The sequence below is a fragment of the Equus asinus genome, chromosome 21 (genome assembly GCF_041296235.1).
Source record: "Equus asinus isolate D_3611 breed Donkey chromosome 21, EquAss-T2T_v2, whole genome shotgun sequence".
NCBI classification, from domain to species: domain Eukaryota; kingdom Metazoa; phylum Chordata; class Mammalia; order Perissodactyla; family Equidae; genus Equus; species Equus asinus.
In genome coordinates, this window is record NC_091810.1 from 13,410,615 (window position 1) to 13,432,844 (window position 22,230).

General features: G+C 45.9%; 1 protein-coding gene across 20 annotated transcripts in view; it reads right to left on the reverse strand.

The window, feature by feature from the left end:
- Window positions 1-14,949: 14,949 nt before the first annotated feature.
- IQSEC1 (IQ motif and Sec7 domain ArfGEF 1) overlaps window positions 14,950-22,230 on the reverse strand; it is a 352,756-nt gene continuing 345,475 nt past the window's right edge. For 8 of the 20 annotated variants that reach the window (XM_070493483.1, XM_070493489.1, XM_070493484.1 and 5 more), the window contains exons 13-14: window positions 19,834-19,883; window positions 14,950-18,616 (exon numbers count right to left, since the gene is read on the reverse strand). In XM_070493483.1, coding sequence (XP_070349584.1) covers window positions 18,059-18,616; window positions 19,834-19,883 — 608 coding nt within the window. In that variant the 3' untranslated portion in view covers window positions 14,950-18,058. The remainder of the gene's footprint in view (window positions 18,617-19,833; window positions 19,884-22,230) is intronic. The other 12 variants (XM_070493497.1, XM_070493496.1, XM_070493498.1 and 9 more) reach the window with 4 other exon arrangements.

Sequence of the window (22,230 nt, forward strand, 5' to 3'; positions counted from 1 at the left end):
AGAATTAACTCCAAAATCATGTTCCTTCAATCTAGAATAGTGCCTGAGTCATTCCTTTACTCTCATAACCTTGATTCTTTTACTTTGATATTTTTGAAGCAAACAGGCCAGTTATGTTGTAGAATGTCCTTCAGTGCGAGTTTATCTGGTGCATCTTCATCACTAGAGTCAAGACATGCATCTTTGGCAGGAATATCACTGAATTCACTAAGAAATAATGCTGTGTTCTTCTCATTGCATTCTACTAGGTGGCATACGATTTAGGTGGTATCTGGCAGGCTTTCTCAGTGAAAAGTTAGTCATTTTCCCATTGTAATTAACAGGTCTTTTGTGGGAAAGTACTTTGAAGTATGTAAATATCCCAATCCTTATCAGACTTTTGATTAATTTATTGTTAACTCGATAATATGGATTCCTATTTTATTCAAGGATTAGTATAATCATTACTATAATTACTTATTTTAAAGCTCAAATTGTCCCATATTTGTGCAGTGGGAGTCCTTTCAAACTGGCTTCTGTGTCATCTTGAAACATCCCCATCATTTTTGAGCATGTTCTTATTTACTGGCACAACAAAATGCTCCAGACTCATCTTATTCTTCCTCTGCCCCAGTCCTGGAATCAGCCATTACTTCTCGGAGCCCTGGGTCCTTTTCATGGAGACAAGTATTTAGAAGCTAAGAGCTAGGTGCTAGGTGTGCTTATGGCTATTGAGGTCTCACTACTACAAACTCCTCTCAGTAAACAGAATTAGGGAATATAAGTATTTCTTACATATTTATACCTCTCTTTATTTCTATATTTATCTCTATATATTGAAAACCTTGAATTTACACCATGTGGTAGCCAGGCTCCAAGATGGTCCTCAATGATCCCGGCCTCCTGAGATTCATGTCCTTGTCTGAAAGGCTCAAAGACTGTAAGAAAGGAGAAGAGGCTGTTGGACATCCAAAATTCCACTGGCAGAAAGCAGGCTGAGAAAATCACCCACCTGCAAACACATACTACCTTTCTTGCAAAAGGAAGGATGGCCCAGAGGGAGGAGCCGAGAGCAATGGAGAATCACTCTGGGGAAGGAATAGGACTAAGTCCCAGTCAATAAGCTTCTGACAGTCTTGGCTGCATTTCAAAACTACTATGGACCAGTGACTGCTGTGTGCCTCCCATTTTTCCCCATTTATGAGTAGGTCTATGGAGGTTATCCTATGCTTATCTCATCATTGTGTGTGAAGTGTGTGTGTCTCTTTAATTCATAAGTCAAAGGAACCGTGCTTGAACAGCATTATCTGCACCTGGATGATGAGCCCCTAGACTTTGATCTGACGCTATAATAGCATGAGGTTTTGGGAGGGGTGAGCATATTTTTCATATGGGAGGGACATGAGTTATTGGGGGCTAGAGGGTAGACTGTGATATCCAGCCTCCAAGACGGTTCCTATTCTTACCCTAGTGTAATTGCCACACATTGCACATGGGCTGGACTTAGTGACTTGGTCCTAATGAACAGAATAAGTCGGAAGTGACTCTGTGTCTGAGACACTAAGTCATAGAAGGCAATGGGGCATTGCTTTGGCTCTCTTGCATCACTCACTCTGGGGGAAGCCAGTGCCATGCCGGGAGCAGGGCTATGGAGAGGGCCACATTGAAAGGAGCTGAATCCCCAGGCCAAGAGCCACATAAGCCAAGAGCTTGGAAGCCCCGGTCAAGATTTGAGATGACTGTGGCTCTGGCTGACACTGACTGCAAACTTGTGATAAACTCTGGTCCAGAACCAGCAGCTAAGCCCCTGTATTTCTGACCCACAGAAACTATGGAATAATAAATATTTATTGTTTGAAGCCCCTAAGTTTTGGGGAAATTTGTTATGCAACAATAGATAACTAATACGCTTGAATATCAATTTCGCTCCATCACTATGGGGTTCATTCTAGATTTCTCTCTTTCCATATTTGTAACTCCCTTCTCTGATGATGAGAAACATAGCTCCCATTTTCCTTAAGACAGTCACTTATATATTAATCTCCCTCTACGTAACCAATCTCCATTGCTGTTGCTACCTGCTGTGCTGCCTCACGTTTTCATCCTGCTCACACTTCAACACCCCTCATAAGGTTGCTCCACGCCCTCTGCCCAGACTGGGTGCCAACACTCTGATCTGTCTCCATGACTCCCTCCCGACTCCTGGCTGGACACCTATCTTGCTTTTTCCCCTTCTAATGACCTTTGGACTGAATTGTCCAGGAAAGGAGAAGAAGGAAGGACAAGAGCAACACTGACTTTCTGAAGAGTCTAGGCCAGTGGTCCCACATTCAGGATTTGTCTAATTCTTTTTCCCTCATGGTTATATTTAACTCTTATTTCTATCCCCTGTAATTGCTGTATGGAAAGTTAGCTCTAAAGGTTTGGTAAGATTCAGGTTAAAGCATTTGGCAAAAGGTGTTACTGTGTACTTCATATCAAATCACCTCAAGAGGTGTTTAAGTATCAAGTGTTTCATTCTTGATCACTTTATAAAAGTGGTGACCACCACATCTCTCCACTATAAAAGTGTGGGGTTTTTTCCCCTTAGTAATTAGCAAGTAATCTGTGTGATGATGTTTTGGTACTGCGCAAATATCTGCTTCCCAATCACCTTTCAGCTCGTGGTCTTAGCGTTCATTGATGATCCTTGCCTGAATCAATAATTTCATTTACATTTATTAGCTGGTATTCTTCTGCTAAAAAAAAAAAAACCCAGCCTTTCCTCATTAACTGGGGATAAATTACAGTTCCTCCAAAAGAGATACGGGAAGTAATTAATTCCTTCCTCTTAATTATAAATTTTCAGAATAAAAATTGGTGTAATCATCATGTTTAGTTGCAGCAAGTGAGTTTCTCTATCTTTGGAAGTATCCTTATGGACTCATGGATTTTTAATTTATTTGATGAATTACACTCAATTACATTAATTATTATTTTATCCTACAATTGTCCCAAATTTGGCTACTTGGAACTTCTTCAGGCTGACTCCTGTGTTCTATTGATATGCCCCATTAGCCTTTTGAGTGCTTTATCGTTTTTTTGGCAAAACAAGATATCTCAATTTCCTCCTTTCTTCCCCAGCCCTAGAATAAGCCATTTATCTAAGGAGCCTTTATTATTTATAGTGGGGGATGGTAGAATGAATATCTGGGTGCTAAGGATGTTTCTTGCTACTCGGTGGGGGAGGAGTTCTTATTTCTAGGTTCCTACAATGAATGGATCTAGAAATATCTGTTTTTTAAAGTCAGGAGTTAATTATAGATACTTCCAAATCAAATTAACATTATAGGATTTTTCTTAATTTCTTTGATATATTTATGTCTTTCTTCTTACATTAAATACCAGTTCTATTAAGATTAACATATTTGCTTACTTGCTTTATCCAACTATATATAGTGTCAACTTACAGTAACAATATTACTAATTATAGTAAAACTGAGTGAAGTTTAAGGTTTACTTGAAGTTCTTTTTGTCCCTAGACTATATCCCACTTAGCATATACAGTAAAAATAGTGGGTTCGCAAGTCACCTGAAATTACCATATGACCCAGCGATTCCACTCCTAGATGTATATCCAGAAGAAATGAAAACGAGAACTCAAACACTTGTCCGTGAATGTTCACAGCAGCATTATTCATGATAGCCAAAAGCTGGAAACAACCCAAGTGTCCATCAACAGATGATGAATGAACAAAATGTGGTATATCTTGTAATTCTTTTGACTGAAGCTACTTGTAAGCTACTTCCTCCTGCGTCATGTGTACTTGTCCTCCAGAAGCATGCTGAGATGTCCCCCTAGTGATGGGTCTTGTGGCAACAGGTGGTGGTTGTCATGGGTCTGGAGGAAAATGAGCATCTCTGTCATCCGCCCCAGGTGCTGTAGCCAGGGTTCTCAAGCAAAGGAAGGGTAGTCCCCTCAGACACGGGGGAGGGGCCGGGGAGCTCCTGCCACTGGCACGGGAGGCTCAGAGAGACTTGGGGATTCAAGAGTCTGTTTCATCTGGGTCCAACCAGATGTTCTCATTCGAAGCTTCAGCATCTTATCTTTCCCTGATTAATTCCCTAACTTTTCTAGGAGAAACTTGGTGAGACTGTGAATTCAACTGTTGCTGTAAACCCAGCAACCTGCACAATTACATTTTGTGCTTGCTTTTCAGCAATATCACCCTGTGGCTACAAGAAACGAGGATTTTTTAGGGCTGTCATAAAAGCTATCGACTTCTCAGACTCTCAGAGGGAGATAAAGGACTCAAGCTTGTCATTTTCTCTCTGTAAATGTTCCAGGGCTGCACTCAGGAAAATCCATCCCACACCACAGGCCTTGCAGTCATCATTACCGTCACGACCCTCAAGTGCAGCAGCTTCTTGGGTTCCAAAGACACGTGCGTCGGCTGGCACTCCATCACAACCCATCACAGATAACAGCTCCATCAACGGTGAAGCCACTGCAGGACGTGGAGTGCCAGCACCCTTTTCCCACTGTCCCATTGCTCAGCGCTGCATTCAAGCCCAAGACTCCACACAATGAGTTCCCAAAGCCCGTCACTGTGGGTCCACCTCCTGGGACCACTCCCAGCACCCAGTTCTATATCCGCTGGGATCCAGGAGACAGAAACCAGTCAATCGAACAGGAGAGGTTAACATAAAGACTTTTTAACTATTTGGAGGGAATTAAATACTAAGAAGGGATAGAAAAGTACTCTCAAGAAGTGCCCTTGGGCTGAAAGAACTATCTGAGGAGGAAACAAACTCGGGCAGGAGCAGGGCTTCCCACATTGTGCTCCACGCCTCCTTGGAGAAGGCCTGCTTGCAGCCCGCTGAGCTGCCGTGGCCATAGCTGGCCTCTGGTCACCAAGTCACAGTGGGCACAGGGAACCATGGGCAGGGAGTGGCCAGCAGGAGACTGCCCACTGGTGTGCAGGTGGGCCGAGGCTTGTGTGCAGGAACTGTCGGCTGGGACTGCCCGCAGGGAGCCTGGCAGGCGCGCGTGTGCTGAGATGCCCACAGTGCGAAAAAGAGACGCTCACTGGAACCTGGGAGAAAATCCTCTTGCTCTGGCAGTTCCCTCCAACACCCTCTACTGACAAAGCTAAACACCACGCCAGGTGACAAGTGATGCAGAAGCCAGCTCCACAAGCACAGAGCAAGGAGGGGTGGGCGGGAGCTGTGGCAGTAAACCGATGACAAGGAGTGACGGTAAGTGAAGACGCAAGGTTCACAACAGCGTGCACAGTATGCTATCTTCTGTGGAGGAAAAGCTGGGGAATAACGTATGCGTATCTATGCTTAATTTTGTAAAACAAAACACAGGAATGATAAACCTAGAAACTAATAAAAATGGTTACCTATGGAGCACAGAGTGAGCTAGGATGAAGAGAAAGGCGAAGGAAGCGAGATATTCTGAAAATATGTAGTTTGACTTTTGAACCATGTATTTCACATGTTCGAAAAATAGAATTAAACTGAAAAAGAAAACAAAGCAAACCCTAACTGGTCTTGCCATATAGCCACCATCACCAAGCAACAGCAGGCCTAATTCAGAGGTGGAATGGCTTACTGAAAACTCAGTTACAGCACCAACGGGGGGACACTACCTCGAAAGGACAGGTTCTGTGTTACAGGACCTAGAACATGTTTGGAGCAGAGTCCACTATAGGGTGGTGTCTCCTTCACGGTTGGAGAACAGTCACGCGCCACATAACGACATTATGGTCAACAGCAGACCACATACATGACGGTGGTTCCGTAAGATCAGTCCCATAAGGCCTAGGTGTGTGGAAGGCTGTACCAGGGTCGACACAAATACCCAAGAGCCAGTTTACAGACACAGTTTACAGTTTACAGGAGAGAAGGTGAATTTTACCTGAGTTGGGGAGGCCGTCTCCCTCAAGGGAGGTGGTCCAGGGAAGCGTGGTTTGCAGCGTGACGCTGCACCGCTTCAGAACAGAGAACATACAGCAAGCATTACAGGGATACGTTTTTTCTCAAAGTCACAAGGGGATACTTTGCTGCGGTTTAGCACATACACAGCAGGTCAACTTGATTTCTGGGAAGAAAAACATATCTTCGAAAGTGTCCTGGCTCTGACGTCAGAGGAGCGGAGGCGTTCCTCCCTCTCTTCAAAGAGTGCATCCCCTGCTTTGGGACAGTGAACTAAAGCACATGTGACACGTGTGCCAGTCAGACCATAAACCAGGCTGCTCTGGTCAAAATAAAACTCAGGTCAAGTCAGGTTTCAACGAGAATAGTTTCCTCATACACCTTGGTATTTTACATTTTTCTTGCATCACCATCTAAGTTTCTGTAAGTGCACTGTGATGTTTGCATAACATCAAAATCACCTAACGAGGCATTTCTCAGAAGGCAGTCCTGACGTTAGGAGACGCATGGCTGTACGCAGGGTGTAAAAAAACTGCAAAAAACTGTAAAAAACTAGTTTTTGGTTTTCCCATGTTTTAATCATTTCCTCACATATATTTTGATTATTTCTTGTGAAGCTATTCCAAGGTATTTTAAAAAAATTATGTTGTAAATGCAGTCTTTTCTCCCATTTTTTGCTCTGTTTTTTAAAAATATGTAAGGCTCCTGACCCTATGTATCAATTTTATATCCAGTCATCTTGCTAAGTTTTCTTAATGTTGATAGCTTTTTTATGGATTCTTTTGGTTTTTCCAGATATGCTATTATATCATCTGCAAAAAGAAATAATTTACCTCTTCGTTTCCAATTCTTAAGTCTGTAACTGTTTCTGATTATGTCAGCTAAAGCCTTCACTACAATGTGAAACAGAAGTGAAGATGGTGGTCATCCATGTCTTTTTCCTGATTTTCTGGAATGCATTCACTGTTTCTCCATTAAATAAAATGCTGGCTTTTGGATGAAGGTGCATACACTTTGTCGTGCTAACAAAGTATCCATTTGTTAAGTGCCTTGTATATCAGGAATGAGTCTGGATTTTGGTAAAAGCCTTTCACATCCATGGAGACAATCATAAAATTTTTCTTCTCATTTCAATTAAAATGGTGGGTTTTACTAGTGGATTTCCTAATGGTGAACCATCCTTGCACTCCTGAAACACATCCCTACTTGGTCGTGAAGTTTATGAGTTTACATTCAATGCGCCATTACATGTTTGCTTTCATTTTATTCACGATTTTGCATCGATGGTCTGTAGTTTTGTATTCATGCAACCTTTATCAGGTTTAGGAAAGTTGCTATAGTCACTTCATAAAAAGAATTTAGAAGGCTTCCTTACTCTGCTATGATCTGAAACACTGGAAGTAGCATCAAGTTTGTCTGGTATTTGAAGGTCTGGAAGAATTCCCCTATGAAACCACATGGATCTCGCAGGTTGTTTACTTTTTCTATTTCTCTTATGGGAATTTGTCTGTTTAAAATTTCTTTCTCTCAGGGCCAGGCTGGTGGCATAGTGGTTAAGTTTACAATCCACTTCGGAGGCCCAAGGTTTGTGGATTTGGATCCTGGGTGTGGACCTAGCACCACTTGTCAGGCCACTCTGTGGCGGCATCCCACATAAAATAGAGGAAGATTGGCAACAGATGTTAGCTTAGGACCAATCTTCCTCGCCAAAAACAAACAAACAAACAAAAACTTTCTCTCCTGGGGTCAATTTTGGCTAATTATCAGTGTCATATAGGGTTTTCCAATGTATTTGCATAAAGTTGTCCAAAGTAGCACCACTTTAAAAAGTCTCCTTCATTTCAATAGTTACTTCCCTCTTATTATTTCTTCTTTTGTGTTTGTGCTTTCTTTTCATCTTTATTTGGTTACTCATAGGTTTGTCTACTTTGTTTATTTTCAAAGAACAAGCTTTTTGATTTACTATTTCTCTGTTTTCTAACTGATTAATTTTTGCTTTCTATTACTTACTTCTTCTGCTTTGTTTGCTCTGTTGTTCTTTTCCTAATTTTGAGTTTGATGTTTCTTTTCGTTCTTTTATTTTTGTCAATGTAATTTTTCTTGGATTATTGCTGTAATTGTATCACAAATTCTAATATAAGGTTTTATCATATTTAAAGAAATTCTACAGTTTTAGTTTGTATTTCTCTTTTGACCCAAGAGTAATTTAATAGAGAGTTAATAACATTTCCAGTTGGGATTTTTTTTATTTTAGAACTAATTTCTAATTAGAGAATATGTTTGTATCATTTCTACCTAAGGGAAGTTATTCAGGTTTTCTTTGTGACTCAATACACGGTTGACTTCACCAATGTTCCACGTGTGCTTGAAAGCAGTGTCGTCTCTATTATCTGGCTATGAAGTTAGGTGTCCCTCGATCAGAAACTTTCAATTTTCGTCTTCTTAACCTCTTTTGGATTCAGAGTGCTGTTACCCTGTTATTAACCTGTTTTTATTTCTTCTTGCATCTCCTATATTTCTGCTTTTTGCAGATTGCTGCTATATTATTTGGTACATAGATATTCATAACTATTATGTTTTCATTTAGAATTCATCTTTTAGCATTGTTATTTGTTTTTAAGGTTGAATTCTACCTTGTCAAGTTTCAAGATTGTTACTTCTTTCCCCTTGTTTTGGTTTGTGTTTGTCTCTACACACCTGTCCCTCTCTTGATGTTTAGGGTTTCTGAATTTCTGTGCTAGGTGTGCCTAGAGTGTACTGGCATAGATGTGGTTGGGTTTTACTTTGTGATCTGGGGTAATTGAGTATAGTAGTATTCTATCTCCTTGTCATGCTTTCATGGAAGGCAGGGTATATATTCCAACCCTCTGACTTTGGGCTTGGGCATGGGCTTGATTTGGTCAATGGGATTTTAATGGACACAGCATGAGCAAAGGTTTGAAATGTGCATGCTTGGTTGGGCTTTCCTTCTTGCACTCTAGCCTTTTGCTATAAATAGGACATGCCTCTAATAGGCACTGGTTCCAGGAGAATGAGGGACACATGGAGCAGACCTAGACCCAACTTGCAGCTCGGAGATAAGCCCAGTCTAGATCAGCAGAACCTCAATCAACATTCAGATGCATGGGTAAGAAATAAATTGTGTGTGTGTGTGTGTGTGTGTGTTTAAAGACTGGCACCTGAGCTAACATCTGTTGCCAATCCTTTTTTTTTTTCCTTCTCCCCAAAGGCCCCCAGTACATAGTTGTAGGCCCTTCTGGTTGAGCTTTGTGGGACGCCGCCTCAGCATGGCCTGACGAGCAGTGCCATGTCCGTGCCCAGGATCTGAACCAGTGAAATCCTGGGCCACCAAAGCAGAGCGCATGAACTTAACCACTCAGCCACAGGGCTAGCCCCAGAAATAAATGTTTATTGTTTAATGCTGCTAAGTTTTGGGATTATTTGTCACACAGAATTATTATGGCAATAGCTGAATGATACATGAGCCAGTATTAAAATCTTTTTAATAAGGGATCTAAACACATTTACATTTATTGGTATAATTGACATGTTTGGTATTTGTTCTGTAATATTTTATGTTGTATAGTTATTGTGTGCATTATGTTATCCTCACTGTGTATCCTTCACTCTGAGGTCTGTTCTCCTCTTTCTGCCCAGCCTTTTTCCTCTGTTTTGTTCCTGTATTTGGGAAGGTTTGTACTTTTGTTCTAGACGTTACCCTTACAAAAAATCTTCATATAATGCCCTCAGCCCCCCTTTTTCTTACTTAGCCTTTTACTATTTGGCTTTACCAGGTTTAAATAACATCATTTGACTCTCACCTATTAACAATCCAGCAGTGAATAGGCTTATTCTACTCTCCCCTTACTCTCTTCCTTTTAAAAGACTGTGTTATTTCTTTCTTTTAAAAAACTGTGTTATTTCTATTTTGTCTGAACATATAACATTACATGGTATTCTTCCAGCCTTATCCCCCCTTATGTTTTAGTCCTAGATCTGTAATTAAATATATCCAGTGCTAGTCATCAGTCCTTTTGCAAAAATTTCTCAGATCTCTTGTTCGGATGGTTTATCCTATAAGAGAGTCCTCAGAAAGGACTCATAAGGACTATATTCACCACATTCTTGTATGTTCAAAACCTGTCTGAGGCTACTTTTCTGTACCCTTGATACCTGAAAGATGGCTTGGTTAGATACAAAATCCTTGGTTCATGCTTTTTCTTTTCTTGAGTCTCTTTAAAATGTTGTTCCTCTGTCATCTTGATTTACATGTTATTTTGAGGAATCTAATACCAATGTGATTTTCTTTTCTTTGTGTTTGACTTGATTTTATTGCCTGGACATCCAGAGAATTTCCTCTTTATCTTCAAAGTTCAATAATTTTACTAGGATTCATCTCTCAGTGTTGATAATTCTAGGTCTTTTTTTCCCCAAGAACAAAGTGGGACCTTTCAGGATGTAAGCTCAGGTTTTCTTTACCACAGAAAATTTTCTTTAATTATAGTTTTACATCTTAGTTCTATATTGTTTTGTTTCTCTTCTTCGCAGACTCCAATTATATGTATGTTAGACACTTTTTCCATCTGCTACGTCTCTACTTTCTCTCTGATCTCTAATGCCTCCTTATTTGTTTCATTTTCTTGGATCTTTTTTATTTCCATCCTCTATGTCTATTTCAATACTTTCAGTTATATCTATTCTCCTTTGGGCACTTGAGATAATTTTATATTTTTCTTCCATTTTTTTCTTAAGTTTAGTGAGCTCCCATTGCATGTCCTATTTGTCCGTCTTTATTCTGAGCTTGAGTTTATGATTTATGGTGTTCTTTCATATGTTATTGCTTGTTTAATTATATTTAATTAATATAGGAGTGTTGTTACAATGTTCCCTACTTTTCCCTTTTTATTCTGTTCATATGTATGTATATTTTTATTGATAAAATTTTTCTCATTTTCCTCCTTAAAGTACTTTTGTATGAATACTTTACATGTTTATTTGTATTGGGTTTTCCAGGGCCAACAATAGCATTTGATGCTATAGGGAAGAGCCAGGGGCTTGGCTGGTTTACTTGATTTTTTTAGTGCAATAATGCCATATTTTGCTGCTACAGGGAATTGCAATTCCTTTAAGAAAAGGTGCTTTTATTGAAGGCCCCTCTTCTGATTCTCCAAGAGCATCTTGTTTGAATAGGGCCCTCAGCGGCTTCCAAGCAGGACCATCACCAGGTCTCCAAGGGGAATCTTCCTTTTCCTAGGTGCTTCCCTCTCCCAGAAGCAGTGCCTTCTGCCACCTCTGGTCCCACAACTTTTCCAAGTGTTTTCCTTTGGATTCCACCAGGTCTCAATTCTCCTTTCTGCATTTCTCCATGCAGGGTCATTCTCTCTCTGTATGGGCATGAACCCCAGTGGATGTTATCTGTTTCTACCACCATCAGGACCATGCCATTCCTCTTTTCTGTGCAGTTCCCACCTGGATCTATATTCTGGGATGGAACTTGATGTCAACTCTGCTAGTCTAAGATGCTTATTTTCCCACTGACTTTTCATTAAAATGTGTGGTTTTCACTCTTTCCTGGTGACACTGTAGGTCTGAGCTATAGGTGATTTTATTTGTTCTTTTTTCTAAACAGTTCCTGAAGGACGTGGGAAGAGATTCCAATTTAGGTGGCCTCGATTATCCTCTGGCATTTTTATTTTAGAATGCTTTCTATGACAACTAAAGTGTTTTAGTTCCTGTCTTTCAGATTTAAATGAACTTTTCCCACATAGGACACTGGTCACATTGTGGAGGTGGCAGAGTGTGGTCAGGAATAACAGAAAGGGAAGAAAAGATTTCCCTAAAAGGACCTTAAAAGTCATGAAGCTACACAGTAGGGGTGATGGTAAATAGCCTTCCGAATACGCCCGCCATCAGCCAGCCAGTGAATCTCTGCTGCAGGCCAACTCTGTGCTGCAAAGTGAGATGCGTTCCTTGGAAAGTGAGCACTGAATTGAATATACTGAATCAAGCAGCATCTCAGGTGACACGTGGCTACCCAGAATTACCAAAACAGTGTCACCGGTCATCCCAGGAACTCCCCACTAAAGTTAGATTCCATGGTGTCCAGCTCCTCTAGGTCCCAAATCTTTCCCAGAATCACCAAATCTGCTCAGAAAAGTATTCTTTCTTTTTGTGTTCCTTGTTCACCAAAATAACTATCTGCCTGGCAAATGCATCCTGGGACATGCATATCATGCACACATTATAAACTGCTGAGTCTTTCATAACATCAGAATATATTAAGGAAAAAATGAGCAAAACTTACACATACAAACTTTCACTAAACTGCATGCTATGGAATGCGAAAGGATTCCCTAACTTTAGTTTAGGAAACGTGGCACAGGCTGTCCTTCAGGCAGTCACAGTGCACAGCAGCCTTTTAAAAGCTTCTGAGAAGTCTTGCAGTGAAGAAATCGATTGAACTTTTTCTAATCCAGCATTTCCTCTATGTTCTTGATTGTGAAAACTCTTTTTTCATGAGGCGCACCAAATAACACTTACAAAACTTTCGGACACGTACAGAAGACCTGAGCTGGGTAACTCAGAAATATGTGAAGAGAAGATGGGAAGGAAATAGACCTAACAATTATAATGTTTTTTTGGGTGATAGGATTGTGGATGATTTTTTTTCCCTGCTTTTTATGAATCTGTTCTTTCCAAATGCTCTAAATGTTAAAATGCATTTGATCAAAGTTAAAACACTATAAGGAAAGCCTCCAACCACTGCCCAATTGTTCCTATTGCCAGGGAGAATTCCTAAGTTCTGATTGAAACAACTCAATGGTGATGCCATTTGCCAAAATAGGGAACACAGCAGAGGCCCTGGTTTCATGAGTGCCTGTGTATGACCGTGAACTTGGTCATGCAGATAGTCTGAAGTGCTGCTGGAAGACCCAGGGAACATGGGTGCTCAGAGTAGAGGTCTGAGCTGGCCATTCAAGTTTGGAAGCAATAGGGGTGCAGGAGGGAGACCGAAACTCGGAGGCGAGAGGAGGCAGAGGGCTCCGACATGGGCCTGACAGCAACACTCGATGGCACCGCGGAGGAGCGTCAGCCTGCAGAGGAGACGGTGAAGGAGTCCCCAGAAAGGAGGAGAAGAGAGTGTGGGCTCAGAGATGCCAAGGAAAGAGTATTTCAAGAAGGAATGCGTGAACATATCGAAAATTGCTGAGAGGTCAAGTGAAACGAGCGCCAGAAATGTGCGGCAAGGGGGGGGAAGGACACAGTCAGTGAGCATGAAATGCTCATTTAGAGGCCTGCTGTGTCACCTGTGTCCCCAGCTAGACTTATTGATGTCAAGGGCAGCAGAGGGCAGAGCAAACAAGTTTCCATGTTTTTGATGATGATTTACAGACTGTAAGATCAGCCAGTGGTTTTGCCCCGCCCCCATCAATTCATTTCAGATACATTTTGACAAGACCAGTCCTGTCCTAGTCAATGGACACAGAGAATTGGGTCAGATGCACCCCTTGCCCTCGAGGAGCTCACAGTCTGGTGGGGGGGAAACAGACGCAGACTCAGAGAACCATCACCTCGAAGCACCGGCTGAGCAGCTCACCCCCATCAGGCAGCAGGTCGGGGGCAGCCCCGGGCGTCACACAACCAGAGGCTGAAGCAGAGCCAAGTACGTGGGGCAATTTGAACAACCAGCTTCCCCCTCCTGGACAGCCCCTGAATGGCCTGGAAAAGGAACACCCGCCCAGCTGCGGAAGCTAAGAACATCCTTCAAGCAGAATTCACTTCTCTACGAAGGGTGGGCCACAGCTAAATCTGGTCATTAAAATTAACGTTTTTTCCACAAATTAGATCTACCACTTTTAGTTCATTTTATGATACATACTGAAACTTTAAGGTGGTATTCTCTAGAACCGAATTTGGGTCCAGGAAAGGGGAAACAGTACAAGCCAATCCTGTTCTCACAGAACTCCTCGTTCGGGGGGATCAGACGTGACCTTCCTGGCTTTTGCAGATCACATTAACCAGCACGTGGACAAATGGGCAGCTTGACTTCATCCATCATCTCTTCAAGCATTTGGGACTGGGCCATCGGGGTTTTCTTGCCCCCAGAAGTCATTCCCAGTCCACCTCAATACTTCACAGGATCCAGCTCCTCTCTCTAACTCCATGAAAGCACTAAAATTTATTGAAAGTTGCTAGAAATTATAAATACCCTTGAAATCGTCTATCAGTGCCTATGTTGTGATCTGTACATCGAGGTCCTCACGTTACAGTCAGTCCACTGTCCTCCAGGAAGGCCAGTACCCAGAGCAGTCACGACAAGGATGGGCAAACTTGCCAGCTGATCTGTGTCTGGCCGACAGGGAAACTGCTGGACTTGTCAGAGAAAGTAGGAACCCGAGAGTTTTAAAGGATTTATTTGATTTCTCCACACGATCACAGCTATGGTTTTACATCAATAGAGTCTTACTACTCACAGGCAGAGTGCATATTAAAACAAAAGCGCTCCTCTCCTCCCCAGTCACACGGGGGGTGCTGGGCTCCTCGTGAGCGAGGGGTCCCTGCAAGTCTTTGAACAGTCTGCATTCGAGACCTGACTCTGTGTGTTTAAAACGACTCGAAGGTGAATGACGTTCTCAGGAGACGGGCACCGCGCACGACGCCAGCGTGCCCGCACACAGAACACCGACACCGCCGGGCACGCGCAGGACAACCGACAGAGCTCCTCCCGCGCGCCCCTCGCCACCCCCACCGCACGCTGATTCACCTCACAATCTGCTTCCTCAATTGTTGTTGTTATTTAAAATACTTACAAAATTATTCATTTTTCAGGCAGGAAAGGTGATGATATTTTACAACAAAACTGTCAGACGCATGCTTCCCTGTGGAGACGCAGCTTTGCGCCGAGTCAACACCTAGGGTCATGGTTACATATCTGCTGTCTTTTCAGCTCATTTTAAAGAAAAACGAGGCTTCTGCTGCATGCAGCGTGTGATGGAAAAATCGCTCTACACTGGCTGACTGAAGACATTTTTAAGCAAGACGTGCACATCATATTAGGATGAACTTTATTTTTACATTGTTGTACAATTCATTCGTAAACTTAAAATACAAATACATGATTTAATTGTTGTCCCAGAAAAGATTTTTGTGATGCTACCAGCCGCTTCCTCTAAGGGTCCCCTGCTCCTGCCGGAAATTATTGTATAATTGAAATAATTTGTGCAACTGGAGAAAAATGTCCCGTGTGTCCTGACAGTAAGAAAGGATGACACAAATGTCCTGGTGGGCTCCTGCCTCCTATCCTGGGGGTGAATGATAGGTACCCCCAGCTGTGACCCTGTGACCGGTTGGGATCTGGGGAACAGTCCCATGGAAACAACATGGGGGACACCAGTTTATCAGAAGCTTTTGCTTCCCAGACAAGATTTGTGCAGCGTGGCTCCAGCCTCCTCAATGGGACAGTGTGCTAGAAACACTTCCCATGACAGTTTGTAAACAAAACACACAGAACAATGAAACCTCATTGACCTGAACCTGATACACTGAATGAAGCTGGAAACGCGAGAACTGAATTTGTTCAAGAAGCTATTTGACTACATCTGGCCCTGTGGCACCCTGACAGCTTCAGGACACATCGGTGACAGTTTTGGAGGTCAGAGTTCTGAATGGCCTGTGGAGCACGCAGGATGGCAATGAAGAGAGAAGCCGCCCCTCCCTCGGATTTATTGTTGGTTCTGTTGTTTTTCCTTAGTGACTGTCCTTTCAGAAAGGGCAATCTTGTACCAAACAGCCCTCATCTTTTCTGGAACAACCTAGAGTTTACAGTTAGACTCTACCATTGGTACAGGAGAGTGAAGAAAAGCTGACATATTTAATATGTTACCACTTTACTTCAACTATTTGTCAACAGTAACACTGATGTATTTTGCAAATATACAATACAGAGTGTGGCCTCACATGACTGACGCCAGGTGACATGCAGCACAATTCGACTTTTCCTTGTCAGAACAACATCTGTTACACTGCAAGACAGAGAACGCCTCGGGGAGCCTGACTCTGAAGGGAAACCAAAGAATTTAGGAGTCAGTGGAACCGGGGAGCCTCCCACCAGCCTGGCCTGGGCCAGATCAGACACCCCGTGCTTTTCATTTCTCTCTTTCTGAGCAGATGCCCGAGAGAAATACTATGCCGATGGGGACATGAAGGCGGGCAGGTTAAAGTCACACTTCTTTTAAAAAAACGCTAAACTCTAAATTGCTGTATTTGCTCTCCGTGGAGATTAACAAAGTGCTCGGTTTGCAGATTGCTGGTATGGTGACCTCAATGATATGAGAAAGGGGTGAGTGGGGAGGGAAATGGGCAGAACCCTCGGCCAGGGTGGGCTCCCCTCTGTCGTCCTGCTGTCCAGCCATGGCTCGCCACGCTGTCCACGGAGCGCGGAGCCCCGCGGCCCGCAGAGTCCTGCGTTAGCTTCGCCCTTTCTGAAAGGGCTCTCCGCCTGGGCAGGTGCCGTGGGGCAGTCCTCGGGTCCCACGGCTTAGGAGCACAGCACTGGTGGCTGCAGTGGCTCGAAAGGCTGAAACTGCAAAGTACGGCCCGTGGGTGACTCAGGCACAGAACCGGATGCGTGCAGCACCCGGCCCCTGGGGGAGTGGATGGTGTCACCACAACACGGAAGCGACAAGAGCACAGCTGAGTCATGTGATGCCCTGGCAACTAACTGGACCATGAGAAGGCAGCAGGGGCTTCGCTGGCGAGGCCGGTGCTCATCAGCCGGGGTCAGATGGGCCACGGTGATGACAAGGGGGTTGTGCTGGCACATGGCTACATGGAATTACGATGGTCACGGCTACCACTCAGAAAACAAAACGGGAGACACACACACCGCCCTGGCTGCTAAACGCTAAAGTCAGCCTTCAAGTTCGAGAGCGGTTCCTGGTGGAAACACGCTCGGGGCTCCTGCCTGGTGCGGTTGGAACAGGATGAGTAAGTTATGGTGCTGGGGAGACGAGGATGAGAGCTGGCCGCTTTCATGTTGGAGATGAGTACTTCTGCCGTGTATGGATGCCCCCTCAGAGGACTCGGAATGAGTGTGCATTAAATCAGATGCATGTAAAAGAAATATGGAACATGGGAATTCACAGTTATCGCAGCCATTAAAGTGTCTAAGCATCTGTGTAACCAATATTCTAGGACAACTGGTTCCGAACTAGTTGTCCCGAGTTGCTACTGTAGTTTACTGCATTTTATCTATTTGCTTACCTGAAATAACAGAGCAGTAATAATACTGATTACTTATGATAGTATTCTGTTAATAAAATAAGGATTTATACAAAGCAATATTGGACTTTTTAAACAGTTAGATGCTATGTTACTTGGCACAGTTAGTAAAGATTGTGTAAAGGTTTTAGCCAGTCCTAGAGGGACTTCTCTTCTTTTTATGAAAATATGGAAGTATCTGAATTTGTTCCTAGCATTTAAGTTTTTGGTCTACTCTCTCACACATTCATCTAAGGTCCTGTCTTCCTATCAGGTAAGTGGAGCTCCTTGTAAAGTCTATATTGCTAATTCTGTGGACTGAAACGCTTGCCTCTCACACACAAATACTACCTATACAGTATATATATATATATTTATATATTTATATATTTATATTATATAAAGTTTACTTACGTATTTTCATCAACCATATCAGGTCTACTTAATTTTTTGCCCATTGTCAACAAAAGAGCAATAATGCAGCAAGTGTTGGGTTTTTGTTTTGTTCTCTCTGGTTTTGTGTCTCGTTTCTTCTTTTCCTAGGCTGGGTTTCATGTGCGTGTACAATCGGGCAGAGAGCTGAGGGCTGCAGTGGGCTGGGGGCAGCTCAAGACCTACTTGGCCGGCGTCACGGCTTCGAGGCTGATGGTGGCCGAGGTCCACCCCTCGGGTTGAGGCAGATGGAGCCCGGACGCCAACATTAAATTAAATCAGGAGCTTTGTTCCCTACAACGCAAGCCCTGTGGGCTCAGGGGGCTCCGTCCGGCTGTGAGGAGCAGAGGGGAGAGATGGAAACACAAGTGCCCTGGGTCTGGCCCGAGGCTGGCCACCCCGGGCGGGCCTCTGTGTGGTGTGCAGTTAGTTGTTCCAGGGAGTCTGGGACCCCCGCACAGGCTGTCTACACAATTGTGCTGATGCCGCTGGGTTTGGCCTTGCTGCTGGTAGGGGGCGGCGGTGCGGGGGGCTGCCCGTGGTGATGCGCTGCATGGCCTACGTGGCCTGGGTGGCCCATGTGGGCCGAGGGCAGCGGTGGGTGGCCGTACACATGGGCCCCATAGGGTGGATGCCCCCCGTGGGGGCCATGGTGGTACTGGTGTGCATGCTGGATGTGCTGGGGGGGGTGGTAGTGGTGGTGGTGGTGGTAGGGGGGCGGGTTCTGCTGCATGTGGCAGTACTGGGTGTGGTGCCCATGTACCTGGGCCTGTGGTGGGCCCTCTGTGGGCCCCTGGTGATGGCCAGCGGAGGAGTGCTGCGGGTGGGGCAGGCCCGGCGGGTGGGGGGGTGGCTGGGGAGGGGCTGAGGGCAGGTGGGCCTGGGGAGGGGGCTTCCCTCTCTTACTCCCAAATAAGGAGCCCAGGAGGGAGGATGAATTAGGCATAGTCTGGTGTGGGCGAGATGGACACTCTCGTGTTGATGTAGCTCTCCGGCGCATGTGAGGACTGCTAATGATGGACCCCTAAAAAGGAAATTCATAGAAATCAAAATTAAAAGATCTTAAATCACTTATGTCAGAATGATTTTTTAAAAAAAAATGTAAAAGTTCCCCCACTGACTGCTAAGCCTTAGTTTCACTCGCTGGCTGCGGAGGAGGGGTACTCAGGAGCCATGTCCTCGCACACTACTGTGGCGAGACCGCTGAGGGGCTGGATGGACCCTGAGAAGTGGCCTTCCAGGGAGAAAAGCGGGGCTGGGGCAGGGGAGGAGGGAACCCTCCCTTCTGGGCAGCAGCAGCAGCAGCACAAGTGTGACTCCTGCTCCATCCTGACGAGCACCCTGTCACAGAGGCAGCCTGAGCTTTCAGATCGGACCCTTTGTTTGGGGGTGTCTGAGTGGCGTGTACTGAGTGGAGCGGGGCAGGCTGGTGTGCACAATGAGGAACCCCATTCCTGCTGAAACTGTACTCTGAGCTCTCCTGGGTCCTCTCAATGGGTCTGAGCGCATTGCTCTGCCTGTGTGGGTCCCGAGGCTTCTGGGAAGGTGGTGAGAGGGACAGGAGGGGCTCGGGAAACCCGGTCCTGGGGGGCGGGCTGCCTGGGCATTTCACTGCAGCTACCTACAGCAAACCAAACAAGGAAAAAGAAGGAAACAAAAAGGTCTGCAAGCTGAGGTTAAGATGTGAACAGTAATATAGAGATGGTTGAAGATGAATGAAATCTCATGAAATCCACACTGAACTTTCCTTTCTCTCACGGCTCTCCTCCTCCCCTGAGCTAGCTAAGCAATTCCATGGTGCCCTGACTGCAGACACATGACAATCAAGACTCCAGGAAGGAAGCGATGGGGATGGCGGAGCGTGGAAGTCAAGAGATCCACAAAACCCCCAGCAGCGAGGGTGGAGGGTGCCCGGCGGCTGCTGCCTCCCTCCCAGGAGCAGTGCCGGGAAGCCAGGAATGTGAACCATGCTGGGGACCACAGGGGACAGGGGTTAAGCAGGAACTAGAACACAAAATCCAGAGCCACCCCCCACCGTTCCAGCCCAAACAAGCGGTGGGAGGCGCAGCAGTTCTAGGTGGAGGGGCTGGCATGCACCGGGCTGAGGCAGGCAGGGGCGGGCGTGTCTGCGCCTCTGTGCAGTAGGGGAAGGAAGAGCAAAAAAACAAAGACGACAGATATAAACCAAGGAGTAGGGAGGTGACACACGACAGCCAGCTGGACGAGGCGCTTCCTACTTACTTCCACATTGCTCTCTAGCGATCCCGCACTGCTGCGACGCCCTCGCTTCCCTGCCCAGAACATGCAATACCAGAGGTTAGACACAGACACGAGGCCACGGCGCTGCCTGCCGGGCACTGGGCCGCCACCGCCACCAGGCTCAGGTGTGGGGCCCACCTGCTGCAGGCCCAGGTGTGAGGGTCGGAGGAAGGGCTCAGTGGGGAAGCCGGTGGCAGGGCAGAAATGAGTTAAAAACAAAAAACAAAAAACAAAAAAGGGGGCTTTTAATAAGCAAAAAGCAAAAAAAAGATTCTTTTTCAACCAGCCCCAAGTTTATACCCCTTCTCCTGGATGGGCAGTCTGTGGGGAGGGGCCTCCGGGGGCTGGGGCAGGTGGCACAGGTGGGGCCCGACACCCGGAGACCAAGCAGGCCTCAGCCATCTGCTGACAGGGGACAGGGTGAGGGCAGCTTCTCCAACAGCTGAAAACAAACAAAATGAGGTCCTGCAGGGCCTGGCTTTCAGTGGATTTCATATACGTATGCATACACGCAGACACACATACGTACAGACACACACCTCCCGCTCCTGGCGGGGTGGGACTGGTGCTTAGGAGGAAACCGAACCTTGCACCCTAAACTTTTCTCCTTGGTGGATCAGATGTGCCTGTGCCTCTGGGGCCTGGAGTTTGGTTTGTGCAGTGCCCTGGCCGGCACAGCAGACAGGGCTGGGGGCTGCTGGGAGGCCTCCCTCCGCCCAGGGCCTGAAGTCCTGCCTCCCCTCTGTGGGCTTACCCCTCTGGATGCCACAAGCACTCCCTCAGCTGTGAGGACTCCCTGCCCAGGCCTTCTTATGTCCCTAGTGCACACAGTAGGCACGCAATATGTGTTGGCTGTCAGAAGAAGGCTGAGTCTTTCTCTTGGTCCTGGATGCCCAGGGCCCAGCCAGGCCTCCACAGTCCCTCCAGAGGATTCTCCATGGATTTCTGCAGGACATTGACGCCAGTGGGAATGATGTTGCCCAAGCTTAGGGGTCTGGTCTCCGGCCAGCGCTCTGAGGACATGGATGTGAAGAGGGGGCAGAGAAAGGCTTTCCCTCTTGACGTTCTCTAGCCTTCCATTTGTGCAGCCCTGGCCATGAGCTGAGCACCATGCCAGTTCTTGGTCAAGCCCTGCAATAATGCAGGACAGGTGTCCCTCTGTCCATGCCAAGGAAGAAAAGATGGAGACCCTGGCTGATGGACTGACTGGCTCAATTCCCACAGTCAGCAGAGTTCACACCCAGGTCTGTCCATCCAACTCTGAGGCTGGAAATCTTGGCCATGCTGCTTTCTGAGCTGGCCCCAAGCCAGGCCCAGGAGCCTGGAAGATGGAGACTGCCATGTGCCTCCCTGTGGCCCACACCGCAGCCCCACATTGGGTGGAGAGGGTGTCTGTGGGTCCTCTGAGCCTCACGGTGGCACCTGAGCATGCTGGGCCATGCTTGGGACAGGGCCTTGGTCCTGGGCATACAACAGCAGGTTTGAGGGAGGTCTGGTCCCTTTGCCTTGCCTGCTGATCCCAACCCTGGGTTCCAGCTGGGAGTCTCGATTCCAGAGAAGGCCTTGCTGGACTCTGGCATGTGGGAGAGGGTCTCAGAGGTCATTCAGGACAGGGCCACACAGTGGACATGGGCAAGAGCATTTTCTACCAGCTGCTGAGGACCAGGAGAACCAGCAGGGCCTGGCTTGTTCCCAGCCGGAAGAGATGAGGGTCACATTTCCTCACGTGCGAGAAGAGGGGCTGACCGTCTTCCCTTCCTGTCTTCTGCCTCAACACAGTGGCCAGGAAGACAGAGAGAGTTAGAGTCTAGCCTCCCTAGGGTCTTTGGCTGGGGGGGTGACCTCATCTGGCACTCCTTCGATTCTTTTTTCCTTTTTAATTTAATTGTGATTTTCCTAAGATTTCATGCATTTTTCCCCCTTCTTCTCCCAAAGCCCCCCAGTACACAGTTGTATATCCTACCTAGTTGTGGGTCCTTCTGGCTCTGCTGTGTGGGACGCTGCCTCAGCATGGCCTGATGAGTGGTGCCATGTCCATGCCCAGGATCCCAACTGGCGAAACCCTGCGAACCTAACCACTTGGCAATGGGGCCGGCCCCACTCCTTGGATTCTTTATGGCCGTTTCTGCATCTGTGAAATGGGCATGCCTCCCTCCTGCGGTGGCCACAAGCATCAGATACTCAGGATGCTGCAGTACCACGTGGAAGTGCTAAGCCCAGACGTCTGCTGTCTTTGGGGTTTTTAAATTGCTCTCTGGCCCCTCTTAGGCCTGGGGACTCCTCTGACTGACTAAACACCAGAGACGGAGGAAAGACAGCCTGCTCCGCCAGCGCCCAGCAGCACATGCCAGTCTCCTGCTGCTGCCGAAAGGACTTGGA